The following is a 27,251-nucleotide window of genomic DNA, read 5'->3' as shown; positions in this document are numbered from 1 at the left end:
TCAGCTTGCTCCTCTCAGAGTTAAAATTGTTTTTGCACTTACGTTTTTCATGTTTGGTCTTTTGATTTATTTTCTTTCTCTGGAGGAGACACTCACTGCTAAGCAAAGGTAAACAGGCAAGTCCTAAATACTTCTTCTTCCTGAGTGGCAGACAGGTTTTTCAAGCTGGAGAGCAGTTTTACAGACTTGGAATCTGAGTTCTGTCTAAGGAGCAGAGGCAGGCCTAAGGCAACAGCCTGTAATCCTTCCTATCTGAGATTAAGGACTGTCAATGAGTTCTAGAGTATTCAAGAGTTCCTTGAAAAGAAAAAGTTCTGAAGTTCTGTCAGATCTTCCCTTTTCCTCTTTTCCTGTCTCTTTCTCTCTTCCCTTCCCCTCACCTGTAATGATAAGATAATGCATATAAGATGGTTTTGTTAACCATAGTCACTCCACAATCTTAGAAGGTAATGCTGGTTTTTGTGAATGTTTTTTCTGACCAGATTCCTTGAGTCTTCCTAAAAGGTACCAAATTGGAAATCCAGTGAATCTTTGGGCAATGAAAGCAATTTGTAGAGTAGCTCCTGACATGAAAGAAAGCCTTTCTCTTCATGCAACGCAGGGCATCTTTCCTATGTTTTGGAAGTTTCTGAAAGACTTTTGGGTTACTGTATTCTAGGGGCCAATGGCTTGGCCAATCCTCGTGATTTCTTGATACCCGTTGCCTGGTATGAGGATCGCCAAGTACCAGCTGGTTACACTGTCATTAATAAATACCAGGGCAAGCTGTTTGCTGCCAAACAGGTAAAGTAAGAGGGTTGGCAGGCAGGGGAGGAAATGCATAGTGATTGAGCGCTTACTGATTGCCAAGGCGAATGTTAGAAACTTTACATATATCCTTTCATTGTTACACCACTAAGGCACTACAAATAAGACAAATAGTTCTTATAGTCGATGATACTTTCATAGTCATGAAAAAGGCCAGTAATGATAAATAGCTTACCAATTTCACAGTAAGTGGCAGAACCAGCATTTGAACCCATATCTGTCTGACTCCAAAGGTTGTGCCCTTTCTACTCACCAAGCAATGAAAATCTTAGCAATATGCAGGTCTCTATAAACAGTATGGAAAACATAATATATGGGCAGCATAAGGAAATGAGTTAACAAACAGATCAGCCAAGATTTATATTCTCCAATAGCACCCTATTTCAAATACAGGCCATTCTAAAAAACAAGTAGAATTCAGTTAATTAGCTTGGTTTGGTTTATACTACCAGGCTGGCAAATTCAGGACACCAAGCAAAGGCACAGACATTAATAAATAATAATAATAACAATGTCATATGGACTCTATAACATATTACTAAATATGCTGAATAATATTAGAATAAAATAATCATATAAGAAGAAGAACCCAAAGATCTCTTCTGTTTAGCATTATCTGTTTTCTTCATTTTGTCTGTTTGACTTATTCCTTATATTTTCCAAGGTATGTTATTCTTCTTAGGCAGCATCTAGAGATAATGCCAACCGGCAGAGGTCAACCAGTTTGGCACTTAGAAATTAAACCTCGAAGCAGACACAGACACATTGTCATTCTTACATTCTCTGGGTCAGGATCTCTCAAAATTCATGGGCTATTTGCATCAGAAACCCTCAAAGAGGCTTGTTTAAAATGCAGATCCTTAGATACTACTCTTGCCTTGCAAAAATGATAACCTCTGGAGATAGGGATGGAAATCTACATTCATTTTAAGCATGTTCCCCAAATCATTGTTTATATATAATTGTTAGAGGACCATAATTCTAGAAGCAGCCAGCAGCTCCTCCAGAAAGGTTTGCACTTTCCAAATGGACCCTGTGCTAGTTATTCTCTGTGTGAGTCCCCATTGATCCATTCTCCCTCTTTGCCATGATCTATGTCCTAGAAGGTTGACTGTATCACCTGGGCTCCCTGACCAGCTGGCTTCTGCTGGGTTCAACCCACAGAAAATTGGAAGGCAAGAGGAAAGACAATTGTGATATTTCTTCCCCTGCTTCCTCCCTGTTTAGGAATGTGTTTCTGGCAGTAGCTGCATCCCCCATATGACCTCAGCTCCTGTTGGGTAGCTCTAGTGATATACTGGAGCTGATTCATAGTGACTTGCAAAAGCTGATTTGCACACTTCTGTCCAATTCTGTATTCAGCAATGTCACATTGGTAGCTAGAAAATGATCATGGTGAGACTATATACACCTTAGAAATCAGTAAACTCTATGTCAATGCTTTACATTTTTCTTCAGAGTGCTAGTTGTTAAATATGTACCAGCACACCACTGGGTATCCCCCTTTTTTATAATTCTAGCTCTTGCTGAAGTTCTGTAACAATATTTTCCTCCTTATTCCACATGCCTAGGAATGGCAGTGTCTTCCCACTATTGCTATGCTCAGATACTTCAACATTTCTAGTCATTCCAGTTAACCCTAACCATGTCTCTATAAGTTGCACCTCCATTAAAATCTTTAGAGTATTCAGACCCATAGATACAAAAGGGACCATCTTCCTATAGCAGAACACTTCTACCCCAGGACAAGACCAAGAAGTATTATGTTAGGATTGCTCTGAAGTCTCAAGTCCTTGGAGTTGGAACTCTTAGAGGCCTTCTCCCTTCTCCTGGACTCACCAACCCAGGCACTCACTGTGTCTATTGCAAGCTCCTCTAGGCTGAAATTACCTGGAGAAACATCACAGCAGGTACTCTCTGCTCCAGGAAACAGAAGGTAGCCCAGATTGTTTGAGAATTGCTGACATCCACAGATCCTCACAGTTAGGTTAAAAATTGTTTAAAAGGCAATACTTGGAGAATGTGCTGTGCTTCTGCTGCGTGTGTGATCAGAAGGCAGCTGCAGCTTATGAACCAGAAAGGATTAGTGGCTAAGTGGAGGGCATGTGGAGCAACCACAAAATGATTCAGGGTTATACTTCTCCCAAAGGACAGTAAAATTAAATCAAGAACAAAATCAAATCAAAAGAAGAGAGAGATATACCCAGTACATATTGTGGGATCACAGCTACAAAAGCATTAGATGGTAAAATCATCCTTTCCTGCTTTTTGTGATTAGGATGTCTCCCCATTCAATGTTGTGGCCTGGCATGGGAATTATACACCCTACAAATACAACCTGAAGAATTTCATGGTTATCAACTCGGTGGCCTTTGACCATGCAGTAAGTATGAACCCTGTAGGGGCCCTGGGATGAGACAACCCTTGGGTGGGAGGGGTCCACAGTAGACCCCTGACAATTACAGATCTGACATTTCCAATGTCACTGTTGTAAGCCCTGGAGATTGTCATTTGTCCTTTGGTGAAGGAGTAAATAACAGAGCTAGTAGGGGAGCCAAGCCAGATACTCAACGTTCCCCTGTGAACACAGCTTCATTCTCTACAGGGCGTTCATAATACTCTGGCTTCTGTTTGCCAAACTAAGTGGGTAAATACTTAGTTTCTTTGTAGAAAATGTATCCCCCAAAACAACCAAGTGTTAATGTTGGTGGTGAAATGAGGAGAAAGAAACTTCATGAATTTGGAGAAGTCTCTGACCTCACAACTTCAGAGCCTCCTCTATGATCTCTGACTGCTCACTCCGGTGCCTCCATTTCTGGCTGTGTTTGGCAGTGTTAGGGCGGACAGCCCACTTCTAAAGTGACTCATAACATTCAGTGCTTGAATTTAAACCAAAGAAGTTCTAGAGCATGCACTTGGTCATATTTTTCAGTCAGTTAGGGGACCACAGATAGGTCCCTGGTCTACAGTGCAGGCCCCCAAGACCCTTCATACTTAATAAAGTGCTGGTTCTGAGATCCCGGGGGGCAGTTCATTCTGCAGCCCACTTCATAAGTGATTAACTTAACCCACAGACTGGAAGGATAATTAGAGCAGAAGTCAGAGACTCAAGAGGCCAAAAGATTATCCTGAGCCAGTTCAGTTTATCTTTGGGGGAACCAAACTATCTCTCTGAACAGCAGCAACTCTTAATAAAAGCAAAGGGGAAAAGAAAAGTGAGACATCAGGTCCCAAACAAACAGCATGAAAAAGGATCCTGAGACACTGATAAAGCTTTATTAGCGCCTCACTGCCTTTGCTTTAATAGTTTCAGACCATTTCCCATGACAGATGAAGAAATGTTAACTCTCACAGCATTAAGGGTTGAGTTTATTTTTATTTGAATTTACACAGGTGCAGTCTTCTCTGTACTGCTGCTATAGTTATTTTTCCAAAATTCACTTCTGATCATGCCACCACTGCATTCATTAGAAAACCTTTGCAGGCTTCCCGTGGCTTAGGATTAAGTCTGAGCTCTGAAGCGTGGTGTTTGATGCTGTTCACCATCTGTCCCTGAACTCATTTTCCAGAACCACCTCTTGCCCCTCTCCCTTCTGTCAATGCATTGGGGTTTTAGCCTTCTCTCCTCTTAACAAAATCTCTGTGCATTTTGATGTGTTTTCTGTGATTAAAATGTCATTTCCCTCCCTTCCCACTTCTTTAGTCCTTCCTCCCTTTCTTCCTTTCTTCCACCACTCCCCCTTTCTTTCTTTCTTTTTTTTTTTAACTTTTATTTTAGGTTCAAGGGTACATGTGCAGGTTTCTCTCTCTCTCTCCCTCTCTCTCTTTTTTAAACTTTTATGTTCAAGAGTACATGTGCTCCTTCTTTCCTTCCTTCCTCTTTCTCTCTTTTTCTTTCTTTCTGTTCATTCTTGAAGACCTACCTCAAATGTCACCTCCTCTTTGAAGCCTTCCTTGATCCTTTCAGGGAGAATTAGCTGCCCACCCACTTCCCCCAATTAATGCTAAATAAGCAGGGAATCAATCCCCATGATCTTTGAATCCCTAGACTCTTGCATGCCCTCTGAAAGGGAACATGATTGTTGATTTCAATTAAATTGAATCTCAATCCTTTTACTAAAGAATTCTGAAGAATTTTTAAAAAGCATAATCTTGTCCCTCAGCCTGTCCCATCTCTACACTACCACTATGAAGACTAGTGTTGTAAATGATATATTTTAGACTAGAAAGTCAAACAAAGAAAGCAGTGAACCACTTCTCAGACTTTTCTGCCAATGGATACAATCTGGAATCTTTGTGTTCTCCCAAAGAGAAGCACATCTACACCAAAACTTGGATTTTGTTTCATTTCTATTTCCACCTTGCTCTGAGCATCCCTTCTGCTGCACATCTCACTCTAGTCACCCTGACCTGAGGTTGAGAAGCAGCCTATTACCCTGGGGGTCTGAGGCACCATTGGTTCTCAGACCCACAGGGTAGTAGGTTGCATGTAATATAGGCTCAGCAGGGTGAAAAAGCAGCTCAGAATCCTTTTAGCTGGTGTTAATTCATTTTGCTTCAAGCACAGCAAGAGGAAAAAGTCATGAGTGATTACTGCACCTTGATGGCAAGCCCAGACTTCTGTTGTTTGATTGGAAACTAGGCTGTCCCTTTGCAGTAACATGGATGCATCTGGAAAACATAACCCTAAGCAAATTAATGCAGGATTAGAAAACTAAATACTGCGTGTTCTTACTTATAAGTGGGAGCTAAACATTGAGCACCATAGACATAAACATGGCAAAAACAGACACTGGAGACTATTAGAAGCAGGAGGGTGGAAAAGCTACCTATTGGCTACTATGCTTACTACCTGGGTGATGGGATCCTGTATTAGTCCGTTTTCATACTGCTATGAAGAAATACCCAAGACTGGGTAATTTATAAAGAAAAAGGGGTTTAATGGATTCACAGTTTCATATGGCTGGGGAGACCTCACAATCATGGTGGAAGGTGAAGGAGGAGCAAAGGCATGTCTTACATGGCAGCAATCAAGAGAGCATATGTAGGGGAACTGCCCTTTATAAAACCATCAGATCTTGTGAGACTTGTTCACTATCACGAAAACAGCATGGGAAAAGCCCGCCCCCATGATTCAATTACCTTCCACCCGGTCCTTCTCACAACATGTGGGGATTATGGCAACTATAATTCAGGATGAGATTTGGGTGAGGACACAGCCAAACCATATATCAGATCCCTACCCCAAACCTCAGCATCATACAATATACCCGTGTAACAAGCCTGCACATGTACCCCTGTATCTAAAATAAAAGTTGAAATTAAAGTTGAATAAAAGTAAATAAATGAAAAGAAATTAGACTATCACTTGCAAACACCTTCAAGTGTGCATGAAATGTGTGTCATTGTCCAGTCGCCACTCTTGCATTGTGCATTCAGTCTCTCCTTGTGTGTTCACAGGACCCATCCATTTTCACAGTGTTGACTGCTAAGTCTGTCCGCCCTGGAGTGGCCATCGCTGATTTTGTCATCTTCCCACCTCGATGGGGGGTTGCTGATAAGACCTTCAGGCCTCCTTATTACCATAGTAAGTCTCTCTTTTACCGAGCCACATTTGCAAGCCAAAGAGACAACAAAGCAGTCAGCACTACACATTGGGAATAATGCCTAGGTTGTTTCTGGACACCTCCCCTGGCTTGAATTCAGGATCCTGCTTCACAGGGCCTAGTGCTGATCCCCAAGCTTTAATCTCTTTAAGAGATGGTAGTTGTGTCAGTCCATTCTTCGTTGCTATAAAGGAATACCTGAGGCTACATAATTTGTAATGAAAAGAGGTTCATTTGTCTCACGGTTATGCAGCCTGTGCAAGCAGCATGATGCTGGCATCTGCTTTTAATGAGGCCTCAGGAAACACAATCATGGTGGCAAGCAAGGTGGGAGCTGGCATATCACATGATGAGAGCAAGCAAGAGAGAAAGGAGGAAGTCCCAGCCTCTTTTGAACAGCCAAACCTCATGTGAACTCATAGAGTAAGAACTCACTCATAACCGTCATGGTGGCACCAAGCCATTTATGAGGGATCTGCCTCCATTAACCAAACACCTCCCACCAAGCCCCACCTCCAATATTGGGGATTACATTTCAACATGAGACTTGGAGGGAACATACATTCAAACTATATCAATAGTGATGCTTGACTCTGAGCCTAGTTCCCAGTTTCTCTGTCCCATAAGAGGCAGAAAGGCTGGTAAAAATTAGAAGCCTTGTTAGAAAGGCTTCTAAACAAGTTTCCTCACATTTTGGATGTTTCCTTTTGGGGATGGTGAATGCTGGGGAGATTGTTAGTTAGTCTGTTGTTTTGGGAAAGTTTATCACCTAAGTATGGTTCAGACAACCAGAGAAAGAAAAAGAGAGAGAGAGAGAGAGAGAGAAATGTGACTTCTCCAATTATTTTGGCAGGGCAAAGCAGACTGCAGCCTATATTAGGGAATGCACTCTATTCTGGAAAGAGTTTCTGCAGAGCATTTGTTGCCTAGTACAAGACCTAACAAATCTACTATTTTTATTTTATTAATATTATTAGTAGTAGTACCTAATAATTATTGGCCAATATCTATGGCCCTGTTATAAGTTCTTAAGACTAACTCATATTTTTATAACAGTTGTAAGAGACAGGTAGTATTATTGTCCCGCCTTTTCTCAGGAGATTAAACTGACACAAGAGGGATTAAGTAACTCTCTCAAGGACTCACAGCAAGTGTAGAGTCAGGATTTAATTGCAGGCTGTCTGATGCCAGAGCAAACACTGATTGGCTAGCATAGTCTCGATACATAGTATGCTTCTGATAAATATTTTTTTAATAAGTGAATGCATCAACAAAAATAAATAAGTACTTCATGGCTGTACTTAATGAGGTTGACATTTTAAGTGTGCAATAGCTAGCTGAAAATCCAACCAAAGGTCAGTATGCAATTCTACTTCCTAGAGTGTGCATTTTTTGTACATAGAGTTCTGGGTAGACTGTAAGAGGCATTCCACCTGGAACTTTCTAGAAAACAAATTCTCTTCTTTAGTAAACCCCAGGGCCTTCTGTTTATATGAGGTCCCTCTCTCTATATACCAGGTCCCAGGTGCCAGGGCTAAACAGAATACAACAGTACACTGAATGGCCAATTAAGCTATTTTATAACATCAGGAATGAAGGCTCTCAGGATGGAAGAAGGCCACTCCATGGTCAAATGCCAGCATCCCCTTTTTCAGATGACGCCATCATGGTAGAGAAAAGAAAATAATCAGTTACCACTGCAAAGACACTAGCTATTTTGTAAATAGCATCATAAGTCCTTTCTAAAAAAATGTCAACCCTACTAAAGACTCTAACTTTTCTCCTCCTGGAAGTTAGTGGCTTAGAGATCCTGTTGTCAAGGAGAGAAAATTGCCCTGGCTTATAGTCTGTACTTCACATGCTACTCCTTAATAATTCACCGTTTCAGTCTTGTTCTTTTATTGAGGTTACTCTGTGTACCTGTAGTGGTTCTCACATTTTACCATGTATCAGAGTCAGCTGGAAGGCTTGTTAAAACAGATTACTGGGCCCCATCCTCAGAATTTCTGCTTCAGTAGGTCCAGGATAGGGCCTAAGAATTCACATTTTTAACAAGTTCCCAAGTGATGCTGATGCTAGTGTTCTAGGGGCCTCACTTTGAGAATATTCGGTGATATACACTTAGCCTTTTCTTAGAAGTTTATTCTCAGAGTTTACCTCCAAAGAGCTTATTAGCTTTCAGGTGGAACCTTAGAATCTGCCTTTTTTTGAGATGAGATCTCACTCTGTCACCCAGGCTGGAGTGCAGGTGGCACAATCTCAGCTCACTGTAACCTCCACCCTCGAGGCTCAAGTGATCCTCCCCTCTCAGTCTCCTGAGTAGCTTGGACCACAGGTGTGTACCACCACACCGGGCTTTTTTTTTTTTTTTGGATTTTTAGTACAGACGGGGTCTCACCATGATGCGCAGGCTGGTCTCAAATTCCTAAACTCTAGCAATCCACCTGCCTTGACTTCCCAAAGTGCTGGGATTACACGTGTGAGCCACCATGCCCGGCCAGAATCTGCATTTTTCATTGGCAAGTAAGGGGATTATAATGAAGGAGGTTTACAGAGTGCTTGTTGAGAAATACTGGCCTAGGGCTTGTCCCCGTCCCTAGGTAGAGGGATAATAGAGTCATCTGATTTAGACAAGTTTGCTACTATGCTATAGGCTCTCAAACCACTCCTTCATTTTTATTTGTGGTTCAGACTTCCTGAAACAAATAGCCTTGAGAGATGCCTCCTGTAGTTTTTTAATGACTCTCAAAGTAAATTTGGCCCCAGGGTAGATCTTGTAAAGGTTTGGGTACTCTGAGTTAGTTGGAAAAACCATCAAACTCCAGGTTAGAAATTATTTTTCCAGAGATATTAAAAATATTGCTTTGGCAATACTCAAAATCTTTGCTACTTTGATGTGACTTTATTATAAGAGAAAATGGAGAATTATTTTTGGAGAAATATTGCCTCCAGTCATCTTAATGTCATCTTAATCTATTAGTCAAATAGATTCAGCTTTAATCAGAAAGGCAAGGTCTATCCTCCCACTGTCCTTTGAAATATAGAAAATGATATAGAAATGTCATCACCAAGCTCATTTCTCTCTAAATTCATATTCAGATCAAAGCTGAATTCTATTTTGCTGTCTTCTTAAAATTAAGCAATGAAGGTGACCCTGAGGACACATACTAGAGCAAGGAGTGTGACACCAAATTTAAGTCATGAACAGAACTGTTTTTAAAACCGACACTTTATGCTTACATTTACTTCTTTTTCTGTATTTTCACTTCATAGAGAAACAAGTAGAGCATGACCTGGGTCTCACCTCTCAGCAGGAACTCACACACTCTTACTCACTTTGTAGGGGCCTGCAGTAGCTTTCTGTTCTGAGCAGGGTGAGTGTGGCTGCTTAGTCAATTACAAAAGTATTTGGGACTTGGTTATACTTCACATGTAAGCCAGAAGGGCAGGCATGTATCGTGTCCAGTGTTTGATTTTGTAAGGGTTGTCACTGCCACATCTCTCTGCTCTGTCCTTGGTTTGCATTCTCAGTACTCTCACAGGACAGACTATGAGTAGCTTTAAAGGTTCTTTTGTTGTTAATGATTTCTTTTTTAAGTAGCTTTCTAGGCTATTTCTTATTCATCTCTGTCTCACGGTATGCAGCACAGTGTCTAATTATATATGCTGGCTGGATGGATGGGCAGATGGATGAAGTGGGAAAAAGATAGTTGAATGAAAGAGTGAGTAGATGTGTGGTTGGAGATGAAAAGGCACTTATATTTGCTGAGGTGTTATATTTCTTTAATTCCTGCTCTATTGTATTGCTACTCTAATAAAGAGCTTTATTTCAATAGAAGCATAAGATTGGAAGAGTAGAAGCATGGTGATTTTAGTCAAATTTTGTGTAACTCTAGAAAGCACAACTAGGACCAATGAATTTAACTTATATAAAAGCAAATTTCCATTTAATATAAGAACTTTCTAACACTCAGAGCTCTTCAATAATATGATACGCTTTGTAGAGTAGACAGCTTCCATTCACATCCAGGCAGAGCCCAGGAGGTAATCAGTCAGGAAAGATAAAGAAATTTCTTCTACATTGAGTAGAAGTAAGGATCCCTTCCAATTTTAAGATTTAGGACTCTATGAATAGGGTATCAATGGAAATAGAAAAAATAAAAACAAATCCAAAAGACATTTTGAAGAACAGAAAGACAAGAGGATATCAGATTTAGCTATAGAAGATAATATTTGTTATAATAAATAGCATTGATTCCCTGTTTTGTTTGTTTGTTTGTTTGTTTTTGTTTGTTTGTTTTTGAGACGGAGTTTCTCTCTTGTTACCCAGGCTGGAGTGCAATGGCGCGATCTCGGCTCACCGCAACCTCCGCCTCCTGGGTTCTAGCATTTCTCCTGCCTCAGCCTCCCAAGTAGCTGGGACTACAGGCGTGTGCCACCATGCCCAGCTAATTTTTGTATTTTTTAGTACAGACGGGGTTTCACCTTGTTGACCAGGATAGTCTCGATCTCTTGACCTCGTGATCCACCCGCCTCAAAAGTGTTAGGATTATAGGCGTGAGCCACCGCGCCGGCCCTGATTGCCTGTTTTATACACATACCAAGATTCTTTCACACGGATTATCATTTGATAATGGACTTTAAGTCTGGGGTTCTTTTCATTATATCATCATCCATCAACACACACACACACACCACTTAAGCTTTCTAGATCGGAAACTAGAAATGTGGTGTTGCCATGTCCTACAGTGGAGCTATTTGGGAAAGGGTTCTGATCTGGGAGATAAGATAACTTTGATACAGGGCTTGCAAGCTAGATGATAGAGTACATTCACTCTCTATTATGACTGGCATTTTAATTATTATTATATCTTTTGGGCCCTGATTTTCTTTAGATCTAGCCTGATTCCTGTCAGACAGTGGAACTCAAGACCTCTCATAATCCACATGCCCATGGAGTAGAGCTGTGCCTGCCAAGAATGCCAGTTATGAATGTTTTGTGATTGTTCATCTGTCAATCTATATTCTTTATAGATCCTATAAAATTTATTAGTTCCTCCTGTGTTCTTGGAATTCTGCAGAAATAATGTGTAAGGGGTCTTGGTGTTTTACTGTCTTGCCTTGGACAATAAAAATAATACTGCTTCAACCTTCCCAGGGAACTGCATGAGTGAGTTCATGGGACTCATCCGAGGTCACTATGAGGCAAAGCAAGGTGGGTTCCTGCCAGGGGGAGGCAGTCTGCACAGCACAATGACCCCACATGGACCTGATGCTGACTGCTTTGAGAAGGCCAGCAAGGTCAAGCTGGCACCTGAGAGGATTGCCGATGGCACCATGGTAAGTATGTTAACTGCCAGATTCCAGCAGCCTCTGAACTCCCCACCCTTGCTGAAAGGGGTGGCCTTTTTTATTTATCCAAAGTCACAGAGGAAGAGTCAAAAAGGGGAGAATTACATGACTGCCTAAGTATGTTTACATGTGTATATACACACATCCTTGTGTATATACTAGACTTCTGGTGTGGTGGTGTAGAAAGATCTTTAGATTTGAGTCAGACCTGGGTTCTGGGTTTAAGTCCCATCTCTTAGTTCCTGTGTGATATTGAACAAGTCACTTAACTTCTCTGTGCTTCATTTTTCCTATCTGTAAAATGGTTATAGTATTGAAACCAACAGATGGCTATGAGTTAACCTAAGAGACTGTCCAACATGATTCAAATATAAGGGAATATTATTAATACTATGTGAACCCTCTTCCTGTATCCATATGCAGCCCTGAGCATATGCTATGTCTCAGAGTTTTCTGCTTTTTGAAGTAATCCTCCAGGGCCACAATAGTAGCAGAGGCAGGATGTCACCTTCAGCACATGTTTCAAGCCAAAGAGGGTCAAAAGCCCTTGCTTCACTATAGTCAGGGCTTGTGAGAAGGAATTCTCAGCTGTTTTTTTCATTTTCCTTTGCTCTGTTTTGGCATGGATGCAACTGACGGGATTTAAAACCTGTTTTGTATTCCTCCTGTATCAGGCTGTAAACACTGAGGCTGAACACAATTGCAGTTGGCCTCAGTGCTTGATTTTATTTTATTTTTGCATTCTTTGAAGTAGTGTTTATGGAGCGCAGGGAGTAATTTTATGCTAAATCACATGCAAATTTGCTTTACTTTTTAAAATAAATGCCTTCAATGCTACCTGGTTTAAAATCTGTAGCACAGACCTGCTTACTTCATGCTTGCAAACTACTCTAGGCAGTGAGCATTATCTGTCCATCTGTCCAGTGCAGTTTGCTTTCAGTCCCAACCGTGGAGCCAGAGTTGGTAAAGCTGCTCTGCAAAAGGAGGATGTACAGAGTTCCATTTGCTTTATTTCCCCTTTCAAGGACCTCTATGGAAACCCTACATCTGAACGAGATGCAGTTTGGCAGTCTCAGTTAAGCTATAACCTCTGAAGTCTCCTGGAGGTACATTCCTGGAGGCTATTCCAGAGTTGCCACACAATAACCTTTGGTGCCCCAACTTGGCTTTGGGTGGTCAATGTTATGAGGGAGCTGTGTTTTACAACAGTGAGGCATAGAACAGGGCTGTTTCTATGAGGAGCAGTGCTTTAAATAATATCCACGACCTGGAGTACTAGTGAGAAAGAGCTCTCCTATTAGGATGGGAGACCCTGGGTATCAGGGAGCCAGAATACCTGATGGCGGAGGGTCCGACACTTTACCTAGACCTAACTTTCAGTCTTCCTCACCATTTCCCATTATATAATTCAGATCTAGGTCTATCTATATGTCTTATTCTTATTCTTGTTTGGAGTGATTAACTTGATACAATACCATCTTCAAAGTCAGCTGGGTGGGGCTTTTATTACTCTAGCCAAAGAGGGAGGCTTTTAAGAAGCAGTCAGCAAAGAGACAATAGGAATGGCCATAATGATCCTTATATCTGAATAGTGCTTTTTAAAAATTTTTCTTACTTACTATTTATTATTTTTATGGATACATAGTAGGTATGTATATTTATGGGGTACATGAGATATTATGATATAAGCATGTGATGTGTAATAATCACATCAGGATAACTGGGGTATCTGTTACCTCAAGCATTTATCCTGTGTGTTACAAACAATCCAGTTACACTCTTTCAGTTAATTTTAAATGTGTGATTAAATTTTTATTGACTATAGTCACCGTGTTACACTATCAAATGCTAGGTCTTAATTAATTTTTTTCTTTTATTTGTACATGTATTTATTTTTAACTTTTATTTGAGGTTCAGGAGTACATGTACAGATTTGTTACATAGGTAAACTCATGTCACAGGGTTTATTGTACAGATTATTTTGTCGCTCAGGTACTAAGTAGTACCCAATAGTTATTTTTTCTGATTCTCTCCCTCCTCCCACCCTCTATTCTTAAGTAGGCACCAGTGTCTGTTGTTCCCCTCTTTGAGTCCATGAGTTCTCATCATTTAGCTCCCACTTAGAAGTGAGAACATGAAGTATTTGGTCTTCTGTTCCTCTTAGTTTGCTAAGGATAATGGCCTGCAGCTCCATCATGTTCCTGAGAAACACATTTTATTTTGTTCTTTTTTATGGCTGCATAGTATTCCATGGTGTATATACATATATATATGCCACATTTTCTTTATTTAGTCTGTCATTGATGAGCATTTAAGTTGATTTTATGTCTTTGCTATTGAGAATAGTGCTGCAATAAACATTTCCATGCATGTGTCCTTATGGTAGAATGATTTACATTCCTTTGGGTAAATACCCAGAAATGGATTGCTGGGTAGCATGGTAGTTCTGTTTTTAGCTCTTTGAGGACTCACCACACTGCTATCTACAGTGGTTGAACTAATTTACATTCCCACCAACAGTATATAAATGTTCCCTTTTCTCTGCAACCTTGGCAGAATCTGTTATTTTTTGGCTTTAATAATATTCATTCAGACTGGTGTGAGATGGTATCTCATGTGGTTTTGATTTGCATTTCTCTAATGATAAGTGATATTGAGCTTTTCTTCATTTTCTTGTTGACTGCATGTATGTCCTCCTTTGAAAAGCATCTGTTCATGTTCTTTGCCCACTTTTTAATGGGGTTGTTTTTTCTTGTAAAATTTGTTTAAGTTCCTTATAGATGCTGGATATTAGACATTTGTCAGCTGTATCATTTGCAAACATTTTCTCTTATTCTGTTTGTAGTTTCTTTTACGTGCAAATCTCTTAAGTTTCATTAGATCCCATTTGTCAATTTTTGCTTTTGTTGCAATTGCTTTTGATGTTTTTGTCATGAAATCTTTGCCCATGCCTATGTCCTGAATGGTATTGCCTAGGTTGTCTTCCAGAGTTTTTATAGTTTTGGGTTTTGCATTTAAGTATTTAATCCATCAGGAGTTGATTTTTGTATATGGTATATGGAAGGGGTCCAGTTTCAATCTTATGCATATGGCTAGCCAGTTATCCCAGCACCATTTATTGAATAGAGAGTCCTTTTTCCATTGCTTTTTTTTTTTTTTTTTTTTTGTCAGCTTTATTGAAAATCAGAGGATATAGGTGTGCAGCCTTATTTCTGGGCTCTCTATTCTGTTCCATTGGTCTATGTGCCTGCTTTTGTACCATTACTATGCTGTTTTGGTTACTGTAACTCTGTAGTATACTTTGAAGTTGGGTGGCATGATGCCTCCTGCTTTGTCCTTTTTGCTTAGGATTGCCTTGGGTATTTAGGCTCCTTTTTAGTTCTATATGAAATTTAAAATAGTCTTTTGTAGTTCTGTGAGGAATGTCATTGCTATTTTGATAGGAATAGCATCAAATCTTTACATTGCTTTGGACAGTATGGTCGTCTTAATGATATTGATTCTTCTTATCCATGAGCATGGAATGTTTTCCATTTGTGTCATCTCTGATATCTTTGAGCAGTGTTTTGTAATTCTCATTGTAGAGACCTTTCACCTCTCTGGTTAGGAGTATTCCTAGGTATTTTATTCTTTTTGTGGCAGTTGTGAATGGGATTGCATTCCTGATTTGGCTCTCAGCTTGACTGTTGTTGATGTATAGGAATGCTAGTGATTTTTGTACACTGATTTTGTATCCTGAAACTTTGCTCAAGTTGTTTATCAGTTGAAGGAGATTTTGGGCTGAGACTATGGAGTTTTCTAGATATAGAATCAGGTCTTCTGCAACAGGGATAGGTTGACTTTCTCTCTTCTTATTTTGATGCCCTTTATTTCTTTCTCTTGCCTGATTGCTCTTTGCCAGGACTTCTAAGACTGTGTTGAATAGGAGTGGTATGTGAGAGTGTCCTTGTCTTATACTGGTTTTCAAAGGGAATGCTTTCAGCTTTTTCCCATTCAGTATGATGTTGGCTGTGGGTTTGTCATAGATGGCTCTTATTTTGAGGTGTGTTTTTTCAATGCCTAGTTTATTGAGAGTTTTTAGCATGAAGATAATACTGAATTTTATTGAAAGTCTTTTCTGCATCTTGAATAGTGCTGTGTAACTTGCATAGCACTTCCATATGATCTCATGCAGTCTTCCCATCAAGGCTGTCATAGGAAGTCCGGCAGGGATACTCACATTCACATTGTTTTAGGCAAAAATAAGTTAATGTATACTAGATCCCAGACATTAATCTGGGTGCTTTGGGTTGTAGCACAAGATAATTCTATTATTTTCCTTTTGCCTGTCTGTATTTTAAAAATTTCCAAATGTGAGAGCATATAAGAATTATAGGGTTTGGTTTTTGGGTTTTGTTTTGTTTTTAAAGCCACAGTGGGTAAGAAAAATCAGCCATTTATGAAGCTGGAATGTCTAAGATGCACAGAGTATTTGCATATTCTTTCTGTTGTGAACAAAAACCTCCTGACAGTGTAATATCCACCATTCAGACACTTCTAAGAAAAAGTGCTACAGCCATTCCTACCATTTCCTTTGCCTCCCTCTCCTCCCCACTCCCCCTTTTTTACCTTTTCCCAGTCCATCTCTTGGTCAGCGTCCTGAAAAGACAGGCTCAAATCCCAGGTCTGCCATGACTTGTTGCCTTAAGCAAGTCATTCCCTAGCTCTCAGCCTTAATTCCTCCTCTGCAAAATGGGGAGTATGCCTTTCCTCACAAGGACATAGCCACAGTAAGGAAAGGCCCTGAAAAGATGGATATTCCCAGGATTCTCCCATGTCTGCGCTTGGATCTAGCAGACTTAGTTCCATAATACCATGAAGACAATGTGAATCTTAAGGGCTGAATTTTATTTTACAGAATAAAACTTGAGATCCTGAGAAGTTAAGAGTCTTGCACTAGGTCTCACCAGCCTACAAATGGTAGGACCAGAGCCACAACTCGGGGCTTGAGCCCGCTCTCCTCACCATGCTAGCACACAAATCTTTGATTTATTATTGGAAGATTTTTACCTACCCATACCTTCCCTTGACATCTAATCAAATGTGTTTATTATCTATCTGACTTCCTTTTTTCTCATCCCACCTCACTTCCTCCAGGCATTTATGTTTGAATCATCTCTAAGTCTGGCAGTCACCAAGTGGGGACTCAAGGCCTCCAGGTGTTTGGATGAGAACTATCACAAGTGCTGGGAGCCACTCAAGAGCCATTTCACTCCCAACTCCAGGAACCCAGCAGGACCTAATTGAGATTGGAACATTGCTACCATAATTAAGAGTAGATCTGTGAGGCTTTCTTGAGAATCTTATGCTTTCTGGTAGTATTGGGGGAGGGGGTTGGTTAAAATGAAAACTCACTTTTCACAGTCAAGTAACTCAGAACTTTTGAGGAGACGTATTTGCTAAGTTCTATGGCTGTTACCTTAATTACTCAATAAACTTGCTGGTGCTCTGTGGAAGTAGTGATTGGTCATAATCACTACTTGTGAGCAAACCTGGCAGGTCAGGTAAGTCTTGGTAAGATTGAACCAAGGCTCAGGGCCCCTTCCCCTATGGTTGGCCCGAAGGCCTTCATTCTAGGAACACAAGTCCAGACATATGCTCGATACCACAAGACCAGGCCAAAAGGCCAAGCATTCAGACCATGAGCTGAGACTGAAGGTATGGCAAAGCTCTTAGGAGCCAATCCAGACATGGGGAAATTTAGGAGATCATGAGCTCTCCAACCAGCTTTCAATAGATGAGGAGCCAGTCCAGTAGGCTGTCTAATCTTGGTAGTCACATAGCAGCCAATATGATGATACTGGAGAAGAATACCAGCCACCAAGAAGTGAGAATCACTCATTTTCTTAGGGTGACTGCCTGTCCCAATTTGTGCAGAACTACATCAGTGTCTTCACTGAAAGACCCACATCCCAGGAATCCCCTCAGTCCTGGTCAAACCAGGACAGTTAGTTACCCTACTCTTCACTCATCTATCAATCCATTCGGTAACCACATGTTGAGTCCTTATTACCAGCTACAGAGGAAGATGCTGGGGATGAAGGGTTGAATAAAAAGAAGCAACCTCTCTCCTTAAGAAGCTCACAGCCTGGAGAGATAAGGGCCAAAGAAAATCAAGGCCTGAGTATAAGGCCATGACAAAAATGTCCATTGCGTGAAAAGCTATACCTACCAGTTCCCTTCCTATGGTCAGCATCCCTCCCAGAATACAGGGCTGCCCAAGACTTTGGATGTGAGTTGATTAGGTTCTCCTGGTGTGACAAGACAGGCAAATCTGAACAGAAATATGATAGAAAATGATGTTTGTCACTACTTCAGCTTTGTACTTTTAGCACATTTCCCCAGCTTTGTTGCCATAGTAGCAGTTTTGATATGCTGCTACCAAATTTTCATTCAGTAATATGTAGTGAGAGTCAGCTATGTGTCAGGGCCTAAGGACTAGAATTGCCAGATAAAATGAGAGGCCCAGTTAAATTTAAATTTCAGACAAACCACAAACAGTTTTTAATATAAGTATGTCCTATGCAATACTTGGACATTCTTATGCTAAAAAATTATTCATGGATTACCTGAAATTCAAATTTAAGTGGGCATCCTGTATTTTTATTTGCTAAATTTGGCAATCCTACTAGAGATATAGTGGTCAAGGAGAAAGGCATGTTCCTGGCCTTACCAAGGTTACATTGTAGAGGGAGAAGACATGACTTCCCTCTGGCAAGATAGCAATAAAATAAATAGAGGGAGGTCAGGTGCAGTGGCCCACGCCTATAATCCCAGCACTTTGAGAGACCAAGGCAGGCAAATTGCTTGAGGCCAGGAGTTCAAGACCAACCTGGCCAATATGGCAAAACCCCATCTCTATTAAAAATACAAAAATTAGGCTGGGTGCAGTGGCTCACGCCTGTAATCCCAGCACTTTGGGAGGCCGAGGCAGGCAGATCACGAGGTCAAGAGATCAAGACCATCCTGAAAAAAAAAAAAAAAAAAAAATTAAAAATGTAAAAAATAATAAAATAAAAACACAAAAATTAGCCCGGCATGATGGCACATGCCCGTAATCCCAGCTACTTGGGGTCTGAGGCATGAGAAACACTTGAACCTGGGCAGCAGAGGTTGCAGTGAGCCAAGATTGCACCATTCCAGCCTGGGTGACAGAGCAAGACTCTGTCTCAAAAAAAGATAAAGAGTGGGAGATAACAAAATAAACAAAATTATTACAAACTTTGAAACATGCTGAGAAGAAATCAAACAGGGATTGATACGGAATAACAAGTGGTATGAGCTGGGAGGGATCTTTCTTCATAGAGGAAGGAAGGTCTTCGGTGAAGATGTGACTTTAACCAGACCTAAAGGATAGGAAGGAGCAAGTCATTGGAAGAGTGGGGGTGAGGAGAGGTGAGAGGAGGAGAAGAATTTTAAGAAAAAGTCTCATGGGTTCAAGTACCTGAAAGAGGAGTGAATGTGGAGAGCCCAAGAGGAAGCTATTGCAATAGTCCGAGCAAAAATAAACCTTGTCCTGAGCTAATGAGGTAGCAGCAGAGACAGAAGTGGATAAATTCCAGAATGTTTTGGAGTAGACCTGAAATGACTTGGTGAATTGGATGTAAAGAGTGAGTTAAAGAAGAGTTGAGGACAGGGCTGGGATGACTGCTAGATTTCTGGCAATGGTATTTCATGGTCTCAGAAGCTAAGGTGAAGATATCTTTAAGGGTGACAGAGGTGGATATGTCTTTTTTTTCTTTTTTTCCTTTTTTTTTTTAAGGCAGGTTCTCACTCTGTCACCCAGGCTGGAGTGCAGTGGCACAATCACAGCTCACTGCAGCCTCAACCTCCTGGGCTCAAGCAATCCTCCCACCCTCAGCCTCCCAAGTAACTTAGACTACAGGCACACACCACTACACCCAGCTAATTTTTTGTAGAGACGAGGTCTTGCCATGTTTTCCTGGCTGGTCTTGAACTCAGACTCACTCTATCTTCCCACCTCAGGCTCCCTAAATTCTGGGATTACAGGTGTGAGCCACCAGGCCTGGCCCTGATATTCTTTAATATAAAGAAGTCTATTAAAAATTAAACATTAATGGCCAGGTGCGGTGGCTCACACCTGTAATCCCAGCACTTTGGGAGGCCAAGGTGGGTGGATCACGAGGTCAAGAGATCAAGACCATCCTGGCCAACATGGTGAAACCCTATCTCTACTAAAAATACAAAAATTAGCTGGGCAAGGTGGTGTGTGCCTGTAGTCCTAGCTATTCAGGAAGCTGAGGCAGGAGAATTGTTTGAACCCGGGAGGTGGAGGTTGCAGTGAGCTGAGATCATGCCACTGCACTCCAGCCTGGCGCCTGGCAACAGAGTGAGACTCTGTCTCAAAAAAAAAATTAAACTAGTAAATAAGTCAATACTTTAAAATAAGTTTAAAAACTGACCACTGTCGCAGAGGCTGCCAATGGTCTGTCTTTTTTTTTTTTGTATTTTTAATTTTTTTTTTTTTAAGATGAGGTGTCACCATATTGGTCAGGCTGGTCTCAAACTCCTGACCTCAGCCTCCCAAAGTGCTGGGATTACAGGCATGAGCCACCACACCCAGCTGCCAATGGTCCATCTACATCCCACCAGCAATCACCATTCGGTGCCAATGGCCTGCTTTCAATTGCCAGCACCTGCAACTCTGCCTGAGGCCAAAACCAGAACTCAGCCAAAGTGCTGAGGAATGAATGACCTTGGATGTAACCTTTAACCCATGACAAATAGGAATTAGTGGATTTAATACAGCAGCTCTGTCACCTCCTACCTCTGAGGTTTGTGTTCTGCCCTGGCCCTCTGCAGCTCCCAAAGGGATTGCACTCCAAGTGCTCACATGGCAACTTCTTTTTTTTTTTTTTTTTTTTGAGACAGAGTTTAGCTCTTGTTACCTAGGCTGGCGTGCAATGGCGTGATCTTGGCTCACCGCAACCTCCGCCTCCCAGGTTCAGGCAATTCTCCTGCCTCAGCCTCCTGAGTAGCTGAGATTACAGGCACATGCCACCATGCCCAGCTAATTTTTTATATTTTTAGTAGAGACGGGGTTTCACCATGTTGACCAGGATGGTCTCGATCTGTTGACCTCGTGATCCACCTACCTCAGCCTCCCAAAGTGCTGGGATTACAGGCGCGAGCCACCGCGCCCGGCCCCATGGCAACTTCTTAATAACACATCATTATTCACATCCTTCCCTTCCCTCTCACTTCCCCACTCTCCTAGGGTGCTTCCTGCACTTTCAACCAGTAACTAAAACAACCACTAAAATATTTCATTCACAAACCCCAGCATTACCCATATGAGTTCATTCTAACACTATTCTTATACACATGTATCAACTCTTACCCAATTCAGTTCACTCTACTCTCAATTTGGTGGCAAAGCCTTCCTAGGGCTAATGCAACATTCCTGGTTGACATCCACTTAGCACCCAAGCCCTTTTACTTTGCCGCTTCACTGCTGGCTGCAACTCCTTAGCTGGAGGCAAGATTTCATCCAAGCCAGATTGTTCATACTAATTATAAAAAAAAGATTTTATTTCCTTTTGTTGTGCCTCAGATCAGCTAGAAAGTTTCCTGTATCATTTTCTTAATTCCCTGTTCTCTAAGATGCCTTCCTCTACCATGCTCCCCAAGAAATATGCCATCTTGTTGCTTAGAAATAGAAAACCTTAAAGAACAGAAAGCACCCTGATTAGGCTTCTTCCAATTACAGGAGAATTTTCTGCCAGATCCCCTTGGCATCTTTATACATTTTGTTGTTGTTGTTGTTGTTGTTAGAAAAGGGTGCAATAACAGCCACCTTCTCTCTTTCTTTCTGAGAGATGTCTTTCATAGCCCAGACTACTACCAGTGGCTTAGAAACAGTGGTGCTCAACAGAGGCAATTTTGTCCCTCCCACCCAAGACATCTGGCAAAGTCTAGAGACATTTTTCATTGTCACAACTGGGGAGGGTGCTCCTGGCATCTAGTCAGTAAAGTCTAGAGATGCTGATAAACATTCTGCAATGCACAGGACGATCTCCCACAACAAAGAACTACACGGTACTGAATGCCCATAGTGCTGAGGTTCAGAAACCCTGCTCTAGAAACAGTGGTTCTCAAGTTCCGCTGTGCATTGGATGTTTTAACAACCCCACAACTCTCAGTGCCCAGGGCATGCCTTAGATCAACTAAATAGAAACAATAGGGATGAGACCCAAATATGAGAATGTTGTTGTTGTTGTTGTTGTTGTTGTTGTTATTGTTTTGAGACAGAGTTTCACTCTTGTTGCCCAAGCTGGAGTGCAACGGCATGATTTTGGCTCACTGCAACCTCTGCCTCCCAGGTTCAAGCAATTCTCCTGCCTCAGCCTCCGGAGTAACTAGGATTACAGGAACATGCCACCACACCCAGCTAATTTTTTTATTATTATTATTATTTTTTTTAGTAGAAACGGGATTTCACCATGTTAGCCAGGCTGATCTCAAACTCCTGACCTCAGATGATCCACCTGCCTTGGCCTCCCAAAGTGCTGGGATTACAGGCATAAGCCACCACACCAGGCCGAGAATTTTTTTTTTTTTAATGCCTCAGTTGATTCCAATGCACAGGCAAGGCTGAGGACCACTGTTTTAGGAATTTCAAATCAGTATCCAACACACCCTATGTTTCCAACCTCAGATCCTGGTCCAAATCAGGGACTGGTTGCATAGGCTAGCCTCAAATTCCTGGGCTCAAACAATCCTCCTGCCTCAGCCTCTCAAGCAGCTAGGACTACAGGCATATCCCACCAGGCCCAGCCATATCAGGGTTTCTTAAGGTGTACAGAAAAGAGGTGAAAAATCCCTAAGGCTCCCAACATTTGAGTAACATATAATGGGATGAGATGAGGTATGGAGTGAGGGATTACCCTTCAGGGCAATGTGGGAAGGGGCACTATCTCCTATAATAAGCTCAAGTTCAGGAACAGGGAGTCTCACTATGTAGCGCAGGCTAGCCTGAAATTCCTGGACTCAAACAATCCTCCTGCCTCAGCCTCCCAAGCAGCTAGGACTACAGGCATGTCTTACCAGGCCCAGCCATATCAGGGTTTCTGTGCTCAGGTGGGGCACAGGAAGAGTCAAGGTGTTGTAGGAGTTATTAAGAAATTATTTTAGGCAGATAGAGAAGAAAAAGGGTCCTTCGGAATTTTTTGTTTTTCTTTTTTCTATTTTTTTTTTTTTTTTTTTTTTTTTTTTTAGTAGAGATGGGGTTTCGCTATGTTGGCCAGGCTGGTCTTGAACTCCTGACCTCATGGTCTATCCACCTCAGCCTCCCAAAGTGCTGGATTACAGGCGTGAGCCACCACGCCCGGCCGGAAGTTTTCATTTTTTAAAGCATCTCCAGAAACCTTTCTTTTTTATCCAGCCCAAAGTGTCACAGAAACCTTTCTTATAAAGCCCTAGCTCTTAGAGCTGGGCTGGCAACCTTTGACATGCAAATGTAGGCCATTAGAAACTAGGTCCACCCAATATGGCGATTCCCACCGTTGTCCTCTTGCCCTTGTTCATACATGTGCTTGGCAATATGGCTGCCCCCCACGTCCCCAGGAATGTAGAACATCACAGCGACCATATTTGCATATTAAAAGGCTAGGGTGGGAAGACCAGCTTTTTCCGCAGACTATGTGAATGACATGCCTGATCAAACCAATCCCCTGAGCCCAATGCAAATCAGTCACTGCCTCCTCCAGGCTACTCATAAAACTGGCTGGTATCCATGGCACTTGGGGTCTCCTCGTTTGGCTTTGGAGCCCCTCTCCGGCTGTCTCTGTAACAGGGAGCTTCTTCCTTCTGCCTTCCCAGTTCTTTTTTGCCTATAAAACTCTCCACTCTTTAAAACCACTCCACATGTGTCCTTGTGGTTTTTTTCCCAATTCGATTGCAACACAAGAGCCCTGGTGGTGTTCCTCCACTCATTCGAGCTGTATCAAAGGGAGCAGCAGAGGGAAGTTTAATAAAAAACCTAAGGCAGCCGGGCGTGGTGGCTCACGCCTGTAATCCCAGCACTTTGGGAGGCCGAGGCAGGCAGATCACAAGGTCAGGAGTTCGATACCAGCCTGGCCAATATGATGAAACCCTGTCTCTACTAAAAATGTAAAAATTAGCTGGAAGTGGTGGTGGGCACCTGTAGTCCCAGCTTGATTATATGCTAAACAAGGGGTTGATTATTCATGAATTTTCCAAAAAAGGGGTAGGCAATTCCCAGAACTGAGGGTTCCTCCCTTTTTTGACTATGTAAGGTAGTTTCCTTATGTTTTCATGGCACCTGTAAACTGTCATGGCTCTGATGGGAATGTCTTTTAGCAGGTGAATACATTAAAATTAGCATATAATGAGCAGCCAAGATGACCAAAGGTCACTTTCATCGCCATCTTGGTTTTGGTAGGATTTGGCCAGCTTCTTTACCGCAAACTGTTTTATCAGCAAGGTCTTTATGACGTGTATCTTGTGCTGACCTCCTCTCTCATCCTGTGACTTAGAATGCCTAACCTCCTGGGAATGTAGCCGAGTAGGTCTCAGACTTATTTTACCCAGCCCCTATTCAAGATGGAGTTGCTTCAGTTTGAACACCTCTGACACAAACAGTAATCCTTGCTCTCTAAGGTATCATCTCTTAAACCCTCCAGGCTAGATCAGGTGTTCTTTCTCAGTACCTGGCTTCCCAATGCATCAGTCTTTATCCCTTTCAAAACATGATTGAAGATATGTTCTCTGGAGTCAGGCTGCTCAGATTTAAGTCCCAGCGTATTAGCTCGGTGGACTCAGGCAAAGTATTTAATCCTTCTAAATCTCATCTGCATAAAGGAGCTATTAGGACCTACCTGAAAGGGTTGTTCTGAGGTATTTTGAGAAGTGTGTAAAGCCCTTAGTTTAGCATAGTGCCTGGAACACAAGTCAGTGTGTGCTGGCTGCTGTAACTGTCTTTGTCCACTATAAGTTCCTCTAAGGAGGTGTATCTTCTTCATATTAGTATCCTCAATGCTCAGCAAATGATAGGGGCTCAGTAAGTGTTTGATCAACACAGAGGAGGCCTGCACATCTACAAGAATTCAATAGGACATAGACTCCTCTACCCCAGCATCTCCAGAAAACCAACTATCCCCAGTATCTGCAGACCAACAGCAGCTCATCCTCCTTGCAGCCTGCAAAAATGTCCTGAAAGGACCAAATCACTTCTGGGCCACCCCTTCTGCACCACACGATTTTGGAGGGGAACCTGCCTGCCCAGCTTGTAATAGATGGCTTCAGGAAAGTTGGCCAGTTCCATCTCCATCTCCCCTCCACCCAAGCCATCCCCTATAAAATAATAATACTCTTGGACACTTTCTCCATTTTCTATAAAATATTAATAAAACCCTCCTTAGAAAACTTTGTTTTGGGGCGTTGGCAATAAAAATAAAAAGAAAACTTTGTGTTTTAATGGATATGAAACATAAAATGTAAGTTGTTGTTGTTGTTGTTTGAGATGGAGTCTCACTCTGTCACCCAGGCTGGAGTGCAACGGTGCCATCTCGGCTCACTGCAACCTCTGCCTCCTTGGTTCAAGCAATTCTCCTGCCTCAGCCTCTCAAGTAGCTAGGAAGTGGGTGCCACCATGCCCGGCTAATTTTTGTATTTTTCTTAGAGACAAGGTTTCACCATTTGGTCAGGCTGGTCTCGAACTCCTGACCTCGTTATCCACCCACCTTGGCCTCCCAAAGTGCTGGGATTACAGGCGAGCCACCACGCCCAGTCTAACATAAGTTTTTTTTTTTTTTTTTAAGTGCTTAAATACGCAAAGCTTCGGAAGTCTCCTACCACCTTCTCCTACCCTCAACAATTTCATACCAGAAATCAGCCCCTGAGTCCCTCCTATACTGATTTATGGAGCAACCTCAGACAGTTTCCTCCTTCCTCCAGTGCCAAGATTCCTCAGAGCCTAATTATTAAATAAGAGGTGAATTATTTAAATACAGTTGATGATAGAAGTAAATAACTCAAAACTGGTAAGGTGATACTCCTTGTGATTAAGGGGACAAGTGAACTCTAGTGCCAGGTTTGCTTCAGAAACCTCAGGTATTCCACCAGCCATCCAGCTCCAGGAAATTCAGAGGTCAGATGTCAGGAACTGAGCTTCCTTTAATCCTTTGAATCCTGAAGCTTGGCAATGAGATTGATGCACTCTGCACTTTCTTGGTAACTCAAAATGAAGGTCCTCCAAATAGCTGATGTGGCACTGTGTCTCTCCAGGCCACAGTGAGTATCTGCAGAGTAAGGAGTCTCTATCTTAACCACCAAAATGGCAGTAAACAATGCAGCCATAGGGGAAACTACTGGAAGTATTAGCCATACTTATAGGTATAAGTGGGTCCTCTAAATGAGGAATAGAAACACAATAAAATTCTATTTGTTCACACAAAGGTAGAAAGTGGCAGTGTATCAAAAAATAACAGATGCTGGTGAGGATGCAGAGAAAAGGGAACACATATACTGGTAGAAGAAACGTAAATTAGTTCAACCATTGTGGAAAGCAGTCTGGAGATTTCTCAAATAACTTAGAACCAACCTGTTAGGGAAGCAACATTGTTCCAGGGACAGGGAAAGGATGTTATAAAAGGGTAAGGAATCATTAAAACTGACTCCTCATGTATGTGCATAGAGTGGTACTAACAGAGAGAATATATTTCCACTTTCATAAAGCTTTCAACAAGTTTACATCCAAATGAGTCATCTTGGTATTGGCAGGGGCTTCTTTGTTCTGCATTGAGGGCTGTCTCAAAAACTGAAAATTATGTCTGATTGAAAATCAACATGATTATGGTCCTCCTGCAGCCTCTCTTGCCCTGCAATCATCCTCCATCCAGGAACCAGAACGATCTTCCAGGGATGAAAATCCAATCAGATTTGTCCTGCTTAATCCCTTCAGTAACTCTCACTGCCATCAGGCTAAAGTCTAAACTCTTTATGTGATAAGGGCTTTATGATCTGGTTCCTGGTGACCTTCCTCATTGCACATATCATGTTTTGGATGCTCAATAGTACCAGAGTGAGCTCCTGTGCCCAATGCCCAGGGCTAGTGCATTGATCAGACAGATGGTAGCATGTGGTGTTCAGACAAGGTGGCAATTGTCCGTACCAGACCACTTCCTGGTGTGATTTCAGACATTTCATTGTTCCTGACTGATAAAAAAAAACTATTGAAACTGATTAAACTCACGAGAACACACTGCTCAATAATTCCTAATGTTACAACATGTTTTTAAAAAAATCCTACTAAGTAAAAATTCCTTTGGGTACTGCCTTCTTTCAACATTTAGGTACCAAGAATGTATTGTAAATATTTTTCCTGATACCGAGGAGTTCAAAAATAACTCCTGATGAAAGAAGCCTGGTATGATCAAGAATTAATGTCTAATATATCCTGTTTAA

At 41.7% G+C, this 27,251-nt stretch overlaps 1 protein-coding gene and 1 long non-coding RNA gene across 5 annotated transcripts in view; one reads left to right on the top strand and one right to left on the bottom strand.

Moving 5' to 3' along the window:
- LOC135274222 (uncharacterized) overlaps positions 1–2,835 on the bottom strand; it is a 31,577-nt gene extending 28,742 nt beyond the window's left edge. Inside the window, exon 1 of the long non-coding RNA XR_010342007.1 lies at positions 2,698–2,835. This is a non-coding gene — a long non-coding RNA (uncharacterized LOC135274222). The remainder of the gene's footprint in view (positions 1–2,697) is intronic.
- The window catches only part of HGD (homogentisate 1,2-dioxygenase), a 54,951-nt gene extending 37,688 nt beyond the window's left edge, over positions 1–17,263 (top strand). For 3 of the 4 annotated variants that reach the window (XM_012463913.2, XM_012463915.2, XM_012463914.2), the window contains 5 exons: positions 659–783; positions 3,086–3,190; positions 6,268–6,394; positions 11,572–11,753; positions 16,902–17,263. In XM_012463913.2, coding sequence (XP_012319336.2) covers positions 659–783; positions 3,086–3,190; positions 6,268–6,394; positions 11,572–11,753; positions 16,902–17,051 — 689 coding nt within the window. In that variant the 3' untranslated portion in view covers positions 17,052–17,263. The remainder of the gene's footprint in view (positions 1–658; positions 784–3,085; positions 3,191–6,267; positions 6,395–11,571; positions 11,754–16,901) is intronic. The other variant, XM_012463916.2, reaches the window with a different exon arrangement.
- The last annotated feature ends 9,988 nt before the right edge of the window (positions 17,264–27,251 follow it).

This window comes from Aotus nancymaae, unplaced genomic scaffold (genome assembly GCF_030222135.1).
Source record: "Aotus nancymaae isolate 86718 unplaced genomic scaffold, 86718_ANA_hifiasm-v0.15.2.pri h1tg000011l, whole genome shotgun sequence".
Taxonomy (NCBI): Eukaryota; Metazoa; Chordata; class Mammalia; order Primates; family Aotidae; genus Aotus; species Aotus nancymaae.
Note: the sequence above shows the minus strand (reverse complement) of the source record. Positions and strands in the feature narration are given on the sequence as shown.